At 41.7% G+C, this 19597-nt stretch overlaps 1 protein-coding gene across 1 annotated transcript in view; it reads left to right on the forward strand.

Annotated features, from left to right (window-relative positions):
• The window catches only part of tarbp1 (TAR (HIV-1) RNA binding protein 1), a 162806-nt gene that overhangs the window by 112325 nt on the left and 30884 nt on the right, over positions 1-19597 (forward strand). Inside the window, exon 27 of the mRNA XM_080200799.1 lies at positions 14227-14421. Within this exon, the coding sequence (XP_080056925.1) occupies positions 14227-14421 (195 nt within the window). The remainder of the gene's footprint in view (positions 1-14226; positions 14422-19597) is intronic.

Genomic DNA, 19597 nt, shown 5'->3' on the forward strand with positions numbered 1-19597 from the left:
TCACAAATCCATGAAGGTTGCGTCACAAGTGGAGAACGTTGTTAGGAAGGCTTATGGGATGTTAGCCTTTATAGGAAGGGGCTTAGAGTATAAAAGCTGCCGTCTAATGCTTCAGTTATACAGAACTTTGGTTAGACCGCATTTGGAGTACTGCGTCCAGTTCTGGTCACCTTACTACCGGAAGGACGTGGAGTCTCTGGAAAGGGTGCAGAGGAGGTTTACCAGGATGTTGCCTGGCATGGGGGGACTGGGTTACGAGGAGAGATTGAAGAGACTGGGGCTATTCTCCTTGGAAAGACGGAGATTGAGAGGGGACATGACAGAGGTATATAAGATACTGAAGGGAATAGATAGAGTTAATAGTGAGAGACTGCTCCCTAGACTGGGTACGAACACGAGAGGTCATCACTTAAGGGTGAGGGGGGGGAGGTATAATTTGGAGGTAAGAAGAAGGTTCTTTACGCAGAGAGTTGTGGGGGTCTGGAATGCGCTACCGAGTAGGGTGGTGGAGGCAGGAACGTTGGACTCGTTTAAGATGCAGTTAGATAGGCACATGAGTGAAACGAGAATGGAGGGATATGGTAGGGGCTATTAAATAGGGTTAAACCTCGGGAGACACCGGAAGGGCAGGCTGTATGATTAATATTTTTTGTCTTTATTCCACAAGTGGAGGTCCACCTCGTGTCAAGCGAGGGGCATGCACATGGCGGGTCGTGCGTGGGCTGCTCTTGGAAGTCCAGGAGTGGCCTAGTACTTCATGTCGGTGTGTGTGCTTGATCCTGGACCGATAGACGGGCGCCGCAACAGCTCAGTGACTAGCACTGCTAGCTGTGCAGATACATGGATTTGGGCCTGTGTCTGTGGGAGTTTGCGCATTCTCCCTGTGGTTGCGTGGGTTTCCTCCGGGCGCTCCGGTTTCCTCCCACACCCCAAAGATGTGCTCTTAGGCTAATCGGTTTCTACCAAATTGACACTATTTCTTCCCTGAATCTGACTGAGTAGGGTTCCATTCGTAGACATGCAGGGTAGAATAGGTGTAGGGTGATGCGGCGGCGCGGGCTCGTTGGGCCGAAGGGCCTGTTTCCCGTGCTGGGTTGTTCTTTGACCATCACCTTCCCTATGTAATTATTTTTATATATCTCTCTCAAGTGGGCAATCTACTGACATTGCCTTTTGCAGCAACAGTCTGAAGGAGACTTGACATTGTACTCCTGGCATCTGATTCTTGTGCCGCCAATTTTACTATGAAAGTGAACTTGTTGGGATTCAGCAAGTCGAGCAATGAAGAAGACGTGGCTAAAAATTAGGTTTCATAGATGCCCATTTAAAAAAAACAAATTTACTTCAGTTGGGCTGTGCAAGCTGGTGAAGTTGGCAACTATGGTGCCTTGAACACAAGTCTCATCAAAACCACTTTTGAGACCAGTAGATAGCACATTAGCATGCAATGGTGTTTCTGTTCTAAAGCAGTATTCTTGCTCCTCATGAGGTTTGAACTACCAAGCGCTGCACTGATTCCAAAAGAAAATATTTGGCCTTTGTATGGGTAGCTGCCATCATGAACACATAGCATACACCTCACTGCTAGTGAACTGGCTCCAGTGTTATGAAAATGGCCAAGAATTGCACATCTCTGACACTGAGAACTACCTAGGATAAGAGCTTATCCTATGTTGGTGGGAGTGACAAATTAGCATGGATAAAGGATTGGCAAACTGACCAAAAACAATTGGGATAAATTAATCAATTTTAATTTGGCAAAGCATAACTATTGGAATGCCACAGTGATCAATGCTGGGACCTTAACTGTTTATAATCTATATTGATGAGGGGACTGACTGTATTGTAGCCAAATTTGCTAATGATACAGAAGTAGATAGGAAAGCAAGTTGTGAGTAGCATACGAAGTGTTTGCATTGTGATATGGATTGATGTAGATATTACATTAGAAGTGGCTCAGCCAAAGTTCACTAGGTTGATTTTTGGTATGAAGGGGTTATCTTATGAGGAAAGGTTAAATAGACTGGGTCTATCTATTGGAGTTTGAAAAAATGAGAGGTGTTTTTGTTGAAACATAAGATTCTGAGAGGTTGTTGACTGGGTAGAAGCTGAGAGGAATTCCCCTCTTGGGGAATGTAGAACGCAGAATAATAAAAATAAGAGGTCTCACATTTAAGATGGTCATGAGGAGAAACTTCTTTTCTGACAGTCATTAGTCTTTGGAATTCTCCTCACAGAGAGCAGTGGAGGCTGGGCCTATGTTCAATGCTGAGTTAGTCAGATTTTTTGTCGAGGATTAAGCGACAAAAGTGTAGTTAAGGCCACAGGCAGATCAGCCATGATCATATTGACTGATGGAGCATGCTTGGGATACTAAATGGCTCCTGCTCCCATGTCTTATGTTCAATGTGTTGTCATTTTGCATTGTTTTTCACACTTCTGGTAAACATCAGGTTCTACTAGTCTACATGCTGACTTTTTAAGTCAGGAGAGGCAGAGTACCAGGCTCAGGTAGCTTGAAGGTACAATTGGCAATGATAAGGGGAATGAAGTTCCAGTGCAGATCAGAAAGGATAGGACTGATGAGTGAATTGGATTTGGTACAGGATAGGATACAGTCAGCAAGGTTTGAACAAGCTGGAGCTTTTGGGGAGTAGAGAATGGTAGGCCAACTAGAAGAGCATTGGAATAATGGAGACTAAAGGAGACCGAATAGCGATGAGAGTAGTTTTAATTGAATTGATGCCAAATTATTTCTCGATTTTTATGTTCAAACAGTAATCCTGAACTGTATTTATCTAAGACCATTCAATCTAGCAGAGACATCTTTCATTCATCACAAAAAGCAATGATCAGTGCAGATGATGGAGGCTATTTGGCTCATTAAACTCATTCTGGGTTATAATCAAAAGTAGACCTCAGAGATTAAAGGAACACATTGTACAATTGTATTCAGTTCCTTAAGAGGTTGATTATCAATGATCTAGGATTTTAAAATACATTTTATCTCACTTTTTTTTCTCTTGAGTGAATACCTGTCATGAACTAACCTGATGCTTTCCAGCAGACATGGTCAAAAAAATCTACGTATGTACTCCTCACTATGATGTCATAAAATGTCATTTTATCTCACTTTTTTCTCTCTTGAGTAAATACCTGTCATGAACTAACCTGATCCTTTCCAGCAGACATGGTCAAAAAAATCTACATATGTACTCCTCACTATGATGTCATAAAATGTAAACACTTTTTGCCAAGATCTTTCTGGATTTTGATAAGTTCCTGTGAAGAGCTACTGGACTCACTTCAGAAGTGGTTGTGCTTGAAAATACTTTTGTCATGAAAAGCATAAGAATTTATAGCATCTTAAAACTACCGTTGCTGCCCATCTGCCCAGCACCAGTGGCTTTCCTTGGATCTGTTTCTGTTGCCAGACAAATTGTAATACTGCAAGCTGCTTGTGGTTCTGACTGAATGTGTTCATAGAATGAAATTATTACCTAAGTGCTGAAAAGACTCGCACCCATAGGCATTGCAGCAGATGTTAAACATCCATCCTAATTATTTTCAACTTCCACCCACCATAAAAGGGTAATCTGAAAAGTGGAAAAAAAAACCCTGAAGGATGCAAATTGGCTTAAAACTGAGGTGAACCACAAAATAGTAAATATTTAGAGTGATGACTTCCTCCCAAGTGTTCACAAGCAGCAATATAATGTAAGCTACTTTCTTCAGAAAGAAAAATCTGAACTAATAAAATTGCAGAGCTGAGATCTCACACAGGTTAATGGGGCTCAAAACAAATAATCACTAGGCAGAGATGTTATTTATTCCACATTAAGGGACAAGTTAGGAGATTTGCAAAGCCCTGACAAGTATTATGATGGAGATACTCAGTGAACATGTTATAAATTGAGACATTTTTGTACCCATTTGTAATTTTCTTGTGATTGTGCTGCTTTTTCACTCGATTGTTCACTTTCTGAATTGATTTTGTTTTGAGTTGAATGACGCAATTGCATTTTGTAGGCCAGATAATGATGTTTGGTATCATATCAGATGGTTGATAATGTATCTGCAGTCAAAAGCCAATGTTAATTTTATGCATTCAGTTTTGCATTAAATATAACATTGCTGTTTAATTGGGTGTTGAGGGACTCGGGTGCTTTCCGGCTCTACATTTTGTTATATGTAACAGAATTTGTGCAGGCCTTAAAGGCAAATTTGAAGACAGGCCTCAAAGAAGAGTCAACTGCCCTGGTATGTTACAGTAGCATAGGGGGTTTTGTTAATGGATTAGTCAGCCAGAGGCCTGGGCTAATGTTCCAGAGATAGAAGTTTAAATCCCACTGCACTAGCTGGTTAATTAACTAGCTTTTTATTTCCGATTTACTTATCTGTAAGGGTAACCATGAAAGTAATAGACTGTCGTAACAGCTAAACTGATTCACTAATGTTGTCCTTACCCGGCCTGATCTATATGTTATTCCAGACCCAAAGCAATGTGATTGACGTTTAATGACTTTCTGAAAATGGCTTAGCAAGTCACTCTGCTGCCATGATCAAAAACTGCCATGGTCGACTTTAGTTCACCACTAACTTCTCAAAGACAATTCAGGATAGACAATAAGTGCTGGCCTTACCACCAATTTACATCACTGCACGATGTCCACATAACACAGTTGTATGGTTGTGGTTGCCTTTCTAAAGGACGGATATATTTGGGCTGGAAGCAGTTTAGAGAAGGTTCACTTAAAAGATTCACAAGATGAAGAGATTGTCATGAGGAAAGGTTGAGCAGTTGAGTCTACACTCATTGAAGTATAGAAGAATGAGAGGAGATCTTATTGAAAGTAAGATATTGAGGGGCCTTGCCAGGATAAATACTGGGAGGATGTTTCCTCTCGAGGGAATCTCGGACCAGGGGTTGCAATTTAAAAATAAGGGGAAATGAGGAGGAATTTCTTTCGGAGGGCTGTTAATCTTTGGAGTTCTCCTCCATAGAAAGCAGTGGAGGCTGGCTTAATGTATTCAAGGCTGAGTTAAATAGATGGACATGGGAATGGAGGATTATGGGTAAGAGGCTGGAAGTGGAGTCAAGGCCACAGTCAGATCAGCTGTGATTTTATCAAATGGCAGAGCAGGCTTGAGGGACCAAATGATTTACTCATTGGAAAAAATGTTGCTTAAATAATGTACAGCTAAATTAACTACAGTCCTAAGATTCATAAGCTTGCAGAAGTAATGAAAATGGATTCACCTACCACCTCCTCTGAGAAAAAGACATAGTTTATGAGTGAATGTTCCTCTGCATTGATATTTGCTGTCTCATTATAACTGAATTTTATTTTCTCTTACTTTCATCTGAGGACGTACAACTTCCAAAAACTTATCATTCCTTGAACTTGATGAGGTTTGCTAAGGCATTCTAATATATATGTATATGTAATTCTTTACAAATTCATAGAGTTTTTGAGTCAATGAATATGTAGAAAGGCTTTACACTATTCAATCTTTTTCGAAGTACAATCTTTCAAAACAAATGACTGCAGAGAGGGGGAAAGTAAGGCAAAAAATGTGGCTACAGTGGAATGAGTTAGCGTGGCACAGTGATTAGCACTGTTGCCTCACAGCACTAGGGACCTGGGTTTGATTTGCAGCTTGGGTCACTGTCTGTGTGGACTTTGCGCGTTCTCCCCGTGTCTGCGTGGATTTCCTCCGAGTGCTTCGATTTCCCCTCTCAGTGCAAAGATATGCAGGTTAGCTTGATTGGCCATGATAAATTGCCCAAAGTGTCAGGGGACCAGCTAAGGTTGTGGGGATTGGGCCTGGGTGGGATTGTGGTCGGTGCAGACTCAATGGGCCGAATGGCCTCCTTCTGCATTTAAGGATTCTATGAGTGATTGGAATTCTCTCGATCCCACAGGATTCACTCTTAAGTTAAACCCCCACGATTTTTGCAGTAATTCTCACCCTCTCTTTTCTCTTGAAGCATTGCCTGCTGATGGGGTGCGGTTCAGTGAGTATTGCTTCTCCTGCTTGACGACTATTGCTGTTCTGTGTGTTGATTGTTTATTCCAATGGTAAGGGAGCGTAAAGGTGAAATTGTGGCTAAACACTCCCCAGGCCTGAGAGCCACTTGTGCATTTTCCAGTAGGATGGGCAACAGAAGCAGGAGCTCTGACTGATTATTGAAAAGCTTCATAGAATCATAGAAACTCTACAGTGCAGGAGGAGGCCATTCGGCCCATCACATCTGAACCAACAAAAATCCCACTCAAGCCCTATCCCTGAAACCCCACACATTTATATTGCTAATATGCCAGAGTCGTGGTACACGTTGGTACTAATGACATAAGCAGGAAGAATGTCCTGCAGCAGCAGTTTAGGGAGTTAGGGAGCAGGACTTCTAGAGTTGTAATCTCAGAATTACTCCCTGTGCCATGGGCCGGTGAAGCTAGGAATAGGCAGACAGTGCAGCTCAACACATGGCTAAACAGCTGGTGTAGGAGGGAGGGTTTCCGATATCTGGACCATTGGAGTCTCTTCTGGGGCAGTTGGGATCTGTACAAGAAGGATGGGTTGCATCTAAACTGGAGGGGCACAAATATTCTGGCCGGGAGGTTTGCTAGTGTTACATGGGAGGATTTAAACTAGTCTGGCAGCGGGGTGGGACCCGAAGCAAAGGTGAATTAGCTGAAGGGGAACGAGAGAGTAGGGCCAGGAAGACTGAGAAACAGCAGGCAGGGTGGGATTGCAAATCAGAGGGGGTCTGATGGACTGAAGTGCATTTGTTTCAATGCGAGAAGTGTAACAGGTAAGGCAATTGAACTTAGAGTTTGGATTAGTACTAGAAACTATGATGTAGTTGCCATTACAGAGACTTGGTTAAGGGAACGACAAGATTGGCAGCTTAACATTCCAGGATATAGATGTTTCAGGCGCGATAGATGGGGATGTAAAAGGAGGGGGTTGTTGCACTACTGGTACGGAGAATACCACAGCTGTATTCCAGGAGGACACCTTGGAAGGCTCCTTCAGCGAGGTAATATGGGTAGAAATAGGAAAGGTGTGGTCACAATGTTGGGGGTATACTATAGGCCACCCAACTGCTGGTGGGAGATTGAGGAACAGATGTGTAGGCAGATTTTGGCAAGGTATAAAAGTAACAGGGTTGTTGTCATGGGAGATTTTAATTTCCCCTATATTGATTGGGGCTCACTTAGTGCTAGGGGTGTGGTTGGGGCAAAGTTTGTAAGGAGCATTCAGGAGGGCTTCCTGAAACAGTCCAACTAGGGAAGGGGCTATACTGGACCTGGTATTGGGGAATGAGCCTGACCAGGTGGTCGATGTTTTAGTAGGGGAGCAGTTCAGAAACAGCGACCACAATTCATTAAGCTTTAAGGTACTGATGGATAAAGATAAGTGTAGTCCTCAAGTTAAGGTGCTAAATTGAGGGAAGGCTAATTACAACAATATTAGGCAGGAATTGAAGAATGTTAAATTGAGGGCAGATGTTTGAGGGGAAATCAACATCTGGCATGTGGGAGGCTTTCAAGTGTAAGTTGGTAGAGATTCAGGACCGGCACATTCATGTAAGGATGAAGGATAACTATGGCAAGTTTTGGGAACCTTGGATAACGAGAGATATTGTGAGCCGAGTTAAAGAGAGACAGGAAGCATTTGTCAAAGCTAGGAGGCTGGGAACACATGAAGCTAGTGTGGAATACAAGCAAAGTAGAAAGAAACTTGAACAAAGAGTAAGCAGAGCTAAAAGGGGTCATGAAAAAACATTGGCCAGCAGGATTAAGGAAAATCCCAAGGCTTTTTACACATATATAAAGAGCCAGAGGGTAGCCAGCGAGTGGGTTGGCCCACTCAAGGACAAGGGTGGAAATCTATGTGTGAAGCCAAAGGAAATGGGTGAGGTATTAAATGAGTACTTTGCATCAATATTCACCAAAGAGAAGGACTTGGTGGATGATGAGTCCGGGAAAAGATGTGTAGATTGAGTCATGTTGAGATCAGAAAGGAGGAGGTATTGAGGTTCTTGAGAAACATTAAGGTAGACAAGTCTCCAGGGCCTGATTGGATATACCCCAGAATACTGAGAGAGGCAGGAGAGGAAATTACTGGGGCCTTGGGAGAAATCTTTGTATCCTCACTGGCTATAGGGGAGGTCCCAGAGGATTGGAGAATAGTCAGTGTTGTTTAAGAAGGATAGCAAGAATAATCCAGGTAATTACAGGCTGGTGAGTCTTACATCAGTGATAGGGAAATTATTGGAAAGGATTCTTCGAGGCAGGATTTATTCCCACTTGGAAATAAGTGAACGTATTAGTGAGAGACGACATGATTTTGTGAAGGGAAGGTCATGCCTCACGAACTTGATCGAGTTTTTCAAGGAAGTGATGAAGATGATTGAGGGTAGGGCAGTGGATGTTGTCTACATGGACTTCGGTAGGCCTTTGACAAGGTCCCTCATGGCAGACTGGTGCAGAAGGTGAAGTTGCATGGGATCAGAGGTGAGCTGGCAAGGTGGTTATAAAACTGGCTCGGTCAAAGAAGACAGAGGAAGGATGTGATTCTGAATGGAGGGCTGTGACAAGTGGTGTTCCTCGGGGATCAGTGCTAGGACCTTTGCTGTTTGTAATATATATAAATGACTTGGAGGAAAATGCAACTGGATTGATTAGTAAGTTTACGGATGACGCAAAGGTTGGTGGATTTGCAGGTAGCAGTGAGGACCATCAGAGGATACAGCAGGATATAGGTCAGTTGGAGATTTGGGTGGAGAGATTGCAGATGGAGTTTAATCCAGATAAATGTGAGGTAATGCATTTTGGAAGGTCTAATACAGATAGAAACTATACAGTAAATGGCAGAACCCTGAGGAGTATTGATAAGCAAAGGGATCTGGATATACAGGTACACAGGTCACTGAAAGTGGCAATGCAGGTGGAGAAGGTAGTCAGGAAGGCATACAGCATGGTTGCCTTCTTCGGCCGGGTTATTGAGTTTAAAAATTGGCAAGTCATGTTCGCACCTTACAGAACCTTAGTGAGGCCGTATTTGGAATATAGTGTTCAATTCTGGTCGCCATACTACCAGAAGGATGTGAAGGCTTTGGAGAGGGTACAGAAAAGATTTACCAGGATGTTGCCTGGTACGGAGGGCATTAGCTATGAGGAGCAGTTGGGGAAACTTGGTTTGTTCTCACTGGAACAATGGAGGCTAAGGGGAGACCTGATAGAAGTCTACAAGCTTATGAGAGGCATGGACAGAGTGGATAGTCAGAAGTTTTTTCCCAGGGTGGGAGTGTCATTTACTAGGGCGCATAGGTTTAAGGCGCAAGGGGCAAGTTTAAGAGATGTATGAGGCAAATATTTTACACAGAGTGGTGGGTGCCTGGAACTAGTTGCTGGGGGAGGTAGTGGAAGCGGATACGGTATTGACTTTTAAGGGGCATCTTGACAAGTACAAGAATGAGATGGGAACAGAGGAATATGGTCCGCGGAAGGATCGGGGGTTTTAGTTCAGTCAGGCAGCATGGTTGGGGCCAAAGGGCCTGTTCCTGTGCTGTAGTTTTCTTTTATTCTTTGTTCTTTTTTGTAATCCCTCAAACCTGTACATCAAGGGACACTAAGGGGCAATTTAGCACAGCCAATCAACCTAACCTGCATATTTTTGGACTGTGGAAGGAAACCGGAGCACCGGAGGAAACCCACAGAGACTCGGAAAGAACATGCGAACTCCACACAGTGACCCAAGGCGGGAATCGAACCTGGGTACCTGGAGCTGTGAAGCAGCAGTGGTAGCCACTGTGCCACCCTCATGTAAACATTCAGAGGGCTTGGAGGAGGGGTGGTTGGCAACCATGCAGTTAATATGAAGGCCCGAGTTACTGATGAGTTCTGTCTGACCACTCCAATGGCCTTGGATGTTGGAACATTCTGAAGTTTCACTCAGGCTTGACATGTTTGACAATCATCAGCTTGTCTTGTATATTTATGAAATCATTTCTATTCCTTAAAATTTAAATATATATCACAGTTTTAGCTTTTCTTTGTGTTTCTTTGAGTTTCAGTTTAATCTCTTCACTGATGTTCTGTACATAGCTCGATGTTTAAGACGACTTTGCAAATTATAATTTTACTTTCTGTAATCATCCACCAGGCTTACTAGCATGTGTTCGGTTTTCTTTCCAGCAGATATGATCTTGCTGAGCTGTAATATTCAAAATGCTAAATACAGACTATGACATGCTTTAGTAGTCTTCGAGCAATATAAAAATCAAACAATGTGAAATGTAAATCAGCTTCCTTATTGCAAAGGGAGATCAGCTCTCAAAATAGAAATATGGAGATAGAACTTAGGAACATTGCAGCAGGTTATTCTGACAAGGCAGTTCTGCCTATTAAAATATTTGTGTAGGAGACGCATTTCAGTTTATCCAGTTCTGGCAACATTCATCAAATCCAAGTAGTAAATACAGAATTTTAGACTTAAACAAAGCTGGGAAAGAACAATAAATGGATTCATTCCACGTTCTTCAATCAGGTGTGCTTCGTGTCAAATTTGTCAGTGCAGAATAAAGTTGGAGAAACTTCATAAACCATACAAGTTTACACAGAAGGAAGCTACTCAGTTTGTCTTTACACAAGAGCAGTGTAAAATTAATCCCACTACTTCACTTTATTCTCACGCTGCCTTCCTTCACTTTTTACTGAAAATCAAAAAGTCCTCAACTACAATCTGTGGCAATGCATCCTATGCTCCAGGAATCCTCTGCATAACTAAATGAATGGAATCATGTACATAATCCTGGGGCTGGTTAAGAAGGTGATGTTAAACTTAACACACGAGTTTGGCCTCAGCCAGAGTACTGGATTCAATTCTGCGTGCTGTGTGTTAGGAAAGATGTGAAGGGATTGCAGACTGCAGAAAAAATTCACAAGAATGGTTCCAGGGATTAGTTAAAAAGATAGACTGGAGAAATTGGGACGACATTCCTTTGCAAAAAGAGACTGAGAGAAGATTTGATAGAGGGATTCAAATCATCGTGGATCTTCAGGGTAAATGGGGAGAATCCGTTCCCACTCGTGAAGGAATTGAGAATGAGAGGACGCACATTTAAAGTAACTGGCAAAAGAACCAAGATGTGGATCTGCCTGAGAATGTGGTGGAAGCATGTTAAATTGAGGCATTCAATAAAGGGCTAGCAGCTGAAAAGGAAAAATGTGCAGGGTTACAGGTAGAAGGTGGGGAATGCATTGCTCTTTCAAAGAGCCAGTCCAAATATGGTGGGCTGAAGGGCCTCCTATGAATCATTCTGTGATTCTGTGAAGATTTTTCTGAGTCACTCCCCTTACTTTCCAAGAGTAAAGAATCCTTTCACCTTATATATAGGTCATTGGTAAGGTCATACCTCGAGTACTGTTTTACCTGAAGAAGGCATGCTTTCCCTAAAGAGAGTGCAACAAAGATTCACTAGATTGGTTCCTGGAATGATGGATTGTGCTGTGAGTTCAACTGCAGAGACATGACCTAATTGAAACTTATAAGGGCTTGCCAGGATAGACATGAGTAACTGTTTCCCCTGGTTGGGAATTTAGAACATTGAGCCACAATCTCGGGATACAGCCATTTAAGACTGAGGGGAAAAATTTGGGATTGATCGATTAGTACAAACTACCAGAAAAGACTGAATACCAAGACTGTTCAGTAGTTCAAATCTTGTCTTCTGGGTAGGGACAATCCAGAATGGTACTGAATGTCAACCCTTCAATTCACCTGAATGATTGTGTGGGGTTAAGGGATGGGGGAGGGGAGGGGAGAGGGCCTGGGTAAGATACTCTGTCAGAGTGTTGGTGCAGAAACAATGGGCTGAATGGCTTCTTTGGCCCTGTAGGGATTCTGTGAAGAGAAAATGTTTCACTCATAAGGTGTGAACTTTGGAATTGTCTTTCCCCAGAGGGTTGCGGATGATCAGTTGTTCAAGACGGACAAATTTCTGTGTATTAAAAGATATGGGGATAATGCGGGAGAGTCGCATTAGAGAAGAATAGACTTGAACAGTGCAGCAGGCTTCAAGACCAAATTGCCAATCCTGCTTCTAGTTCCTTTGTTCTTTTCATGACAGTAAATCAAATCATCTTGGTTAATATTAGTTCTTCAAGATCTGTGACCAGATCAATTTTTATGTAGTAAATGAAGTCTCAGCAGCTACATCCTACCAAGGCAGAGAAATATCCATTTGACTGCTGCAGAGATTTATTTTCTTCAGGCAGCTCTCTGTCCACAGCACCAGCTTACCTTTTCACACATCCAGCTGCATCTTCAGAAGTCTCAGCTATTACATTTTAGCAAGTACTTTTTGAAAGTTCAAGTGCATCAAGTCCACCTTACTCCTAATGTCTGTTCATTCGGTCACATATAAATTACTGAATCATTAGAGCATAAACTTCCCTTTACAAATTATTGTTCACTGGCCATCATTTTTAATTTGCAAAAAATGGTATTTTTTTTAAATTATTCATTTATGGGATGTGACCATTGCTTGTTTGGCGAGCATTTATTGCCCATCCCTAATTGCCCTTGGGAAGATGGTGATGAGCTGCCTCCTGAACTACTGCATCCATGGGGTGTTGGTACATGCAGAATGCTGTTAGGGAGAGGGTTCCAGGACTTCTAGGTGCATAGTTCCATGTGTCTGCTGCCCTTGTCCTCCTAGATGGTAGTGGTCTTGGGTTTGGAAGGTGTCGTCTAAGGAGCTTTGATGCGTTCCGGCAATGCATCTTATAGGTGGTACCCATGGCTGCCACTGTTCTTCAGTGGTGGAGAGAGTAAATGTTTGTGGCAAGGTTGGCAATCAAGTGGACTGCTTTGTCCTGGATGGTGTTGAGCTGCTTTCATGTTGTTGGAGACGCACTCATCCATGCAAGTGGAGAGTATTCCATCACATTTGTAGATGGTGGGCAGGCTTTGGGGAGTCAGTGCATTACTCACCATAGTATCCCCAGTCTTTTTTAACCGCAGCATTTATATGGTTATTCAGTTTCTAGTTGATGGCAACCCCCAGGATGTTGGTAGTCTGGATTCAGTTATGGTGATGCTATTGAATGTGAAGGGACAATAATTCGATTCTCTCTTATTGGTGATGGTCATTGCTTGGCACTTGTGTGGTACAAATCTTGTCAGCCCAGCCTGGATATTGTACATGGACTACTTCAGTATCTGAGGAGTCACGAATGATGCAGAACATTGTGCAATCATCAGCAAACATCCCCACTTTATACTGATCTGAGGCTTTCACTGCTATGTGACTTGATTGTTGTCCTTGCCTTTTCCTGAACAATCGTAAGATTTAGTCATCCATGTGAATAATTGGGTCATGTAACATGAAAATCCAGCTGATTCTGACCTTTGAGAAGCGTTATGATTCATTGAAACACAACAATAAATCTTCAGAGTTAGATTTGTATACAGGCTATTTACTACACATGAGGTTGAAATCTTGAAATGAAGTGCAAGTATTGGGAACATGCAGAATAAAATATACCTGTAACTACTCAGCATTAATCCCAGCAATGATGGAAACATAAGCAGTATTTCTATTGTTTATGAGGCTTAGATAGGACCCTCAGAGAATCATAAAATCCCTACAATGCAGACGGAGGCCATTCGACCCATCAAGCCTGCACCAACAGCAATCCCACCGAGATCCTGTTCCTATAACCTCACATATTTACCTTACTAATCCCCCGACACTAAGAGGCAAGTTATCATGGCAGTCCACTTGAGCCGAGCATCTTTTTACTGTGGGAGGAAACTGGAGCACCCTGAGGAAACCCATGCAGACATAGGGAGGACGTGCAAACTCCGCACAGACAGTGACCTAAGCCCGGAATAAAATCCAGGTCCCTAGCGCTGTGAGGCAGCAGTGCTAACCACTATGTCCTTTCAGTCTAGAAGTGACGTACTCCTTGGGCACAGTCCAGCATCTCCCAAGACAGATGGACGCTTCAGATATCAACTTAGTTTCTTTCTCTTGTAACTGCCCTTCTGGGGTTTCCAACAAAAGTGCAAGTTAACCCTATCTTTTGCTTTGGTAAAGAAATATTAATAGTAGCCACAAAACTAAGCTTTTATGTCTAGTATCGATATTTAACAAATTAGTGGCCTTCCCTGAGCACAAGTTCATTGTTGGTTGCAAATGTTTGACAGGTTATGGCCTGGCCGAAGTAGATCAAGATACTGAGTGGACTGACATACAAAAGAAGATAATGCCATGGAAGAATAGCATCCCAGACCAAGATCTGGAGCTGATGTGTCAGGAAAGAACCACAAAGTTTGGAAGATCATCCAACAGCAGCCTCATTATAGTGGCATCACTTGTTGATAAGCCTACTAACCTAGGAGGTAAGCAATCTTTCAAGTTTCAAAGGGTAGTTGTACTTGCAATATTTTGGTGTGTTTTCTACCTGTGACTTTGGGTTCGATTTGATACCCAGAGATGGCGATACTCTTGCATCTATTTTACTGCTTTAACACTGTCATTTGTGCACCTTTGTGATGGAGAAGGTGAAATGAGGAAGACGGTTAAATTGCGTGCCAAAGAGAGGATCCACCCTGTCCACCTCCTGATAGGGTGCTTCAATGTTTTTGGTTTTGTTTTGTGAACTTGTGTTCATGCCAACAAAAGGCCTTGCTAGCAATGCCAGGACATAAAAGACAAAACTACATGTTTAGCAGCCATTGTTTCGTCCCATTCAAATGAAGATTCTTTTGCTTCAGGGGATTATAACATTTGAAGAACCAGGAGGACCATACAAAATATGTGGGGAATGCATGTCCTGGGGTTCTAATCTGTTGTTATATTTTGAAGGAGCTTTGCCATTTTGTTAGTGCTTCTTCCGTTGGAGGCAATTATGGAACACAACAACAACGTGCATTTATACGGTGCATTTAACATATTGAAACAACCTAAGGCATTTCACAGCAGTGGTATCAATCACAATCTGACACAGAGTCATTTATGAAGTTACCAGAGGAGATGACCAAAAACTTTGCCAGAGGTGGGTTTTAAGAAGCATCTCTGTTACATAGAGAAGAAGCCAATTCAATACATATACATATGGGCCATACCTCCATCTTCTGATAGAATTCTCCATTCCAGTAGTCGAGCTCTGTGGCTGTTTGTTCATCTATTTTATCTCAATGAAATGAAAAACAATTTTCATCGATGAGATGAAACCAGAGGAGCCAAACAGCATTCGTGTGAAATAAATCAGACTCTTTTGAATATTAAGATAGCATTATCCAAGCACATCAAATATTACGTTGTACTAAATGTCATGATTTATTGTGGCCATGGGAGCTGATCAGTATAATGCAAGAGATTATTACTTGTTTATGCTTAGAATTGGAGCTGACTAGGTAAAGTTATAATTCAGACCATCTGGCTGTTGCTAAATAATTATAAACCTGCCAGAATTAGTGATCCTATGCTGTGTTATCTTTATTCTAATTGAACAAAGTATGGAATCCCTGCCATTCCAGCTTTAGAATTTGTGTTGACAAAACAATAAAGTACATCGTCTTTTCTCCATCTTCAATGGCTTTGCCCTACTCAGTTTCACTCTGAGCTTCTCAAACAAACCAGAGTGCTTAGAGACTGAATAATCAAATGTTACTTTCTCAAATTAATTGTGTTATCATAGAAATTTCAGCCCATTGTGCCTGTTCTGTTGCCAGCTGCATTATCTACTATAATTCCATTTTCCTGTGCATCCTTTAATATTTTTCTTGATGTCTATTTCTCTCTCAAATGCTAGTTTTCAGTATCTTGTAGTGATGTTGCCATATCATAAAAAAAAATTTCTTCTGACCACCCTATTTAGTACTTATTCTCAGTTTGTGTCCCAATTCTCAAGTAAGAAAGCAAAAGTGGAAAGAAAAGTAAGCCAAGATAAATGTAGATTTGTAACTTTTTACTTCCAGAGGAGGAGTATCTAGAGGGTGCTATTTTTGTACAGAGAACTTCCCTTAGACTTCCTTTATACTCAAGGTATATTTACCTGTATCTATCCTTGTTCACTTTTCATTCCACGTGTCTGCTTGCTCTTTGCTAGAGAATCCTTCAGGATGATGTCAAAAGTCAAGCACGTGAAAGATCAGGAGATGCCTAGTGTTCTTGTGTCTGAATTTGCTGAAATTCTCTCACCTCGCTCACTGCTGGGATTCTTCGGTCTCGCTGCAGTGAATGGAGATTTTGCTGAGTTTCTGATTCTCCATTCTGCTGGCAGAGGTGGCAGGGCATACATCATGGGTGAATTATAGAGTCATAGAGGTTTACAGCATGCAAACAGGCCCTTTGGCCCAGCTTGTCCATGTTTTTTTAAACACCTAAGCTAGTTCCAATTGCCCGCATTTAACCCATTTCCCTCAAATTCGTTCAGTGTCGGATACGAGAATGCTCTGTGTTCCTGATCTTTTACATGCTTGACTTTTAACGCCGTCCTGAAGGATTGTCCAGCAAAGAAGTGGAATGAAAAGTGAACAAGGATAGATCCAGATAATTGTACCGTCTGAGTGTAAAGGAAGTCTAAGGGGAGTTCCAGTTGTTGTCTCCTGACTCTGCCCCCGCTGCGATCCCTTTCAAGCAAAATGCCCAGCCAGTACAAACAGAGCTTTTCCTTGCCACCTCAAACTTGGGTTCTGGTTTTTAAGTCAGGCAAATGTCGGAAAAGGTAGTTAGACTACTGCAAGAATGAGACATCTGCAGGAGGTGCTGAATAACCCGAGGACTCAAGGCTGTGCAGCTTATTTACGCATGAGTTGCTGGAATTGCAAACATTATATTTTCGTTCCTTTCTATGAGATTTGTCACTATTTCAGCCATCTCACATTTTTGATCAGTCATTTTTTTTCAAAAATGCCTGCAGCTACTAAGAAAATATCTGCGTATTAAGTTTCACTTTTAACCTTATTCCTCATGCCACACACACTACAGCGAGTTACTACTCCCCAGTATGAAATGAGCATCAAAAATCCAGCCATGTATATAAAATGATTACATTTTTAAATTGAGAGCACCTTATTTCAGATTGTATAACACAAAACAATTAAAACCATAGTGTGCTATTTCTGAGTACAAGAAAACACGATGTGTTCCTGCTGCAGCTGCCAGTTCTTCATTGAAATACTTGTAAAGGGTTTTGAATTGAATTTGCAGGCTTCAGTAGTTCTGCCACAGTTCAGTGAGTTTTTAATTTATTTGATTTAATATTATGCACTGTGTATTTAGTTCGATTCAGGTAACTGATTTTGGCATTCTAAAATCTTTGGTATTAACTTAGCTTTGCAGTTCTGAAAGTTTTTGAGGTGATTGCTTTATCAGGCTAAGGCGTTGTTATATTTTTTTCTCAGAATTGTGGTATTATTTGAGCAATCCGTAGTTTATTTAGAGTCATAGAGGTTTACAGTATGCAGTTTAATGATAGGATTCCTTATGAAAATATAAAATAAATTTCCGTAAGCCACACAGTCCAAAGATGTGTGGGTTAGGTCGATTGGCCATGCTAAATTAACCCTAGTGTCAGGGGGATTAGCAGGGTAAATATGAAGGGTTACAGGAATAGGGCCTGGGTGGGACTGTGATCAGTGCAGACTTGATGGCCCCCTCCTGCATTGTAGGGGTTCTATGTTTAAATAAAGCAAAGGTATTGAAATATCAATGCACTTCAGGAGTAGGTTCTTACTGTGTGTATGTAGAAGTAACACACAAAAATAGTGCATTAAAACATTTTTAGTAGCAAATGTGCTCCCAAAGTTGAGCATTTTAGTTTCACTGTCCAATTTTCCTTCTCTCTTAAGCCATTGCACATGCGCCTAGTAAGTGAGCATTGTGCAAGAAAGAGCTTTGACTGGATGTCAGTAGATCATTCCATTTCATGAAGAATCAGGGCCAACACTAAAATTCACGTCCATCATCTTCCAACAGAGATGAGAAACTGGAACCTCGGCCCACTTGTATTTGCATAACTATGGCCAAGCCCAAAGAAAAGGGGCCCAACTTGTCCATGGTGCCTCTTTTTTTTAACCACTTGCCTGCATTTGGCCCATATCCCTCTGTACTCACCGTACCCATGTAACTGTCTAAATGCTTTTTAAAAAACAAAATTGTACCTGCCTCTACTACTACCTCTGGCAAATCATACCAGACACTCACCACCATCAGAGTGAAAAATTTGCCCTCTGGATCCTTTTGTATCACTCTCCTCTCACTTTAAACCTATGTCCTCTAGTTTTAGACTTCCCTACCTGAGGGAAAAAATGTTGACTATCTAGCAGATCCATGCCCCGCATTATTTTATAGATCTCTATAAGATCACCCTTAAACCTCCTAAGCTACAGGGAAAAAAGGTACTAGTCAAACGAGCCTCTCCTTATAACTCAAGCAATTTGATTTTTTTTTATTGGTTAACACTGCAGGTGGCTCTTTGCTTTTCTGTTCTGCTTTCCGGTTCAGGAATTGTCTTTGGTGTTGCAATGCAGGGAAATCCTGACCATTTTAAAATCTGAAAGGAACTGCTATGCTCAGTTGGTTTATCCATTTAGTCCTCCATGAAAAACTGGGGCGTTGAATTCAATTTTTTTTCAACAATCATCCTCCTAATTAAATTTTAGGTAGTTTTGTTTGCTACGGACATTTTCTCTCTCAAATGAACCTTTAAAATAATTTCTACTTCATATGTCTTATAATTTCAAGGCCACATGATTTTTATCCTCTGCTCTCATCCATCGTTGTGCTTTGTGTACAGTTGTAATTACCTGAAATGCCTTCACGTTCTCGAGGTTTGGCAGCAACACTTTACTCCAATTGTTCAGTGTGTTTTTCCATTGAGTAGCTGAGTCATCCACACTTGGAATGTCGGGATTATATTGTTTTCCAGTGCTTGTTTATCCAGCCAAACCAGCTGGTAGGAATGCTGCAGTGTTCCTTGCTTGGCCTTGGTTATGCAAATGCAAGTTGGCTGAGGTTCCTGTTTCTCATCTCTGTTGGAAGATGATGGATGTCAATTTTAGTGTTGGCCCTGATTTTCCATGAAATGGAATGATCTACTGACACCCAGTCAAAGCTCTTTCTTGCACAATGCTCACTTACTAAGTGCCTGTGCAATGGCTTGAGAAGAGAGAAGGAAAATTGGACAGTGAAATTAAAATGCTCAACTCTGGAAGCACATTTGCTACTAAAAATGTTTTAATGCATTATATTTGTGTTATTTCTCCTACATATGCACAGCAAGAACCTATTCCTAAAGTGCATTGATATTTCAATACCTTTGCTTTACTTAAACATAGAATCATAGAATCCCTACAGTGCAGGAGAGGGCCATTGAGCCTTCACTGACCACAGTCCCGCCCAGGCCCTATTCCCGTAAACCTTCATATTTACCCTGCTAATCTCCCTGATACTAGGGTTAATTTAGCATGACCAATCAATCTAACTCTCACATCTTTGGACTGTGTGGCTTACGGAAATTTATTTTATATTTTCATATGGAATCCTATCGTTAAACTGCATTTTCTTGCA

Source organism: Carcharhinus amblyrhynchos, chromosome 12 (assembly GCF_965287045.1).
Source record: "Carcharhinus amblyrhynchos chromosome 12, sCarAmb.v2.hapA, whole genome shotgun sequence".
Classification (NCBI taxonomy): Eukaryota; Metazoa; Chordata; class Chondrichthyes; order Carcharhiniformes; family Carcharhinidae; genus Carcharhinus; species Carcharhinus amblyrhynchos.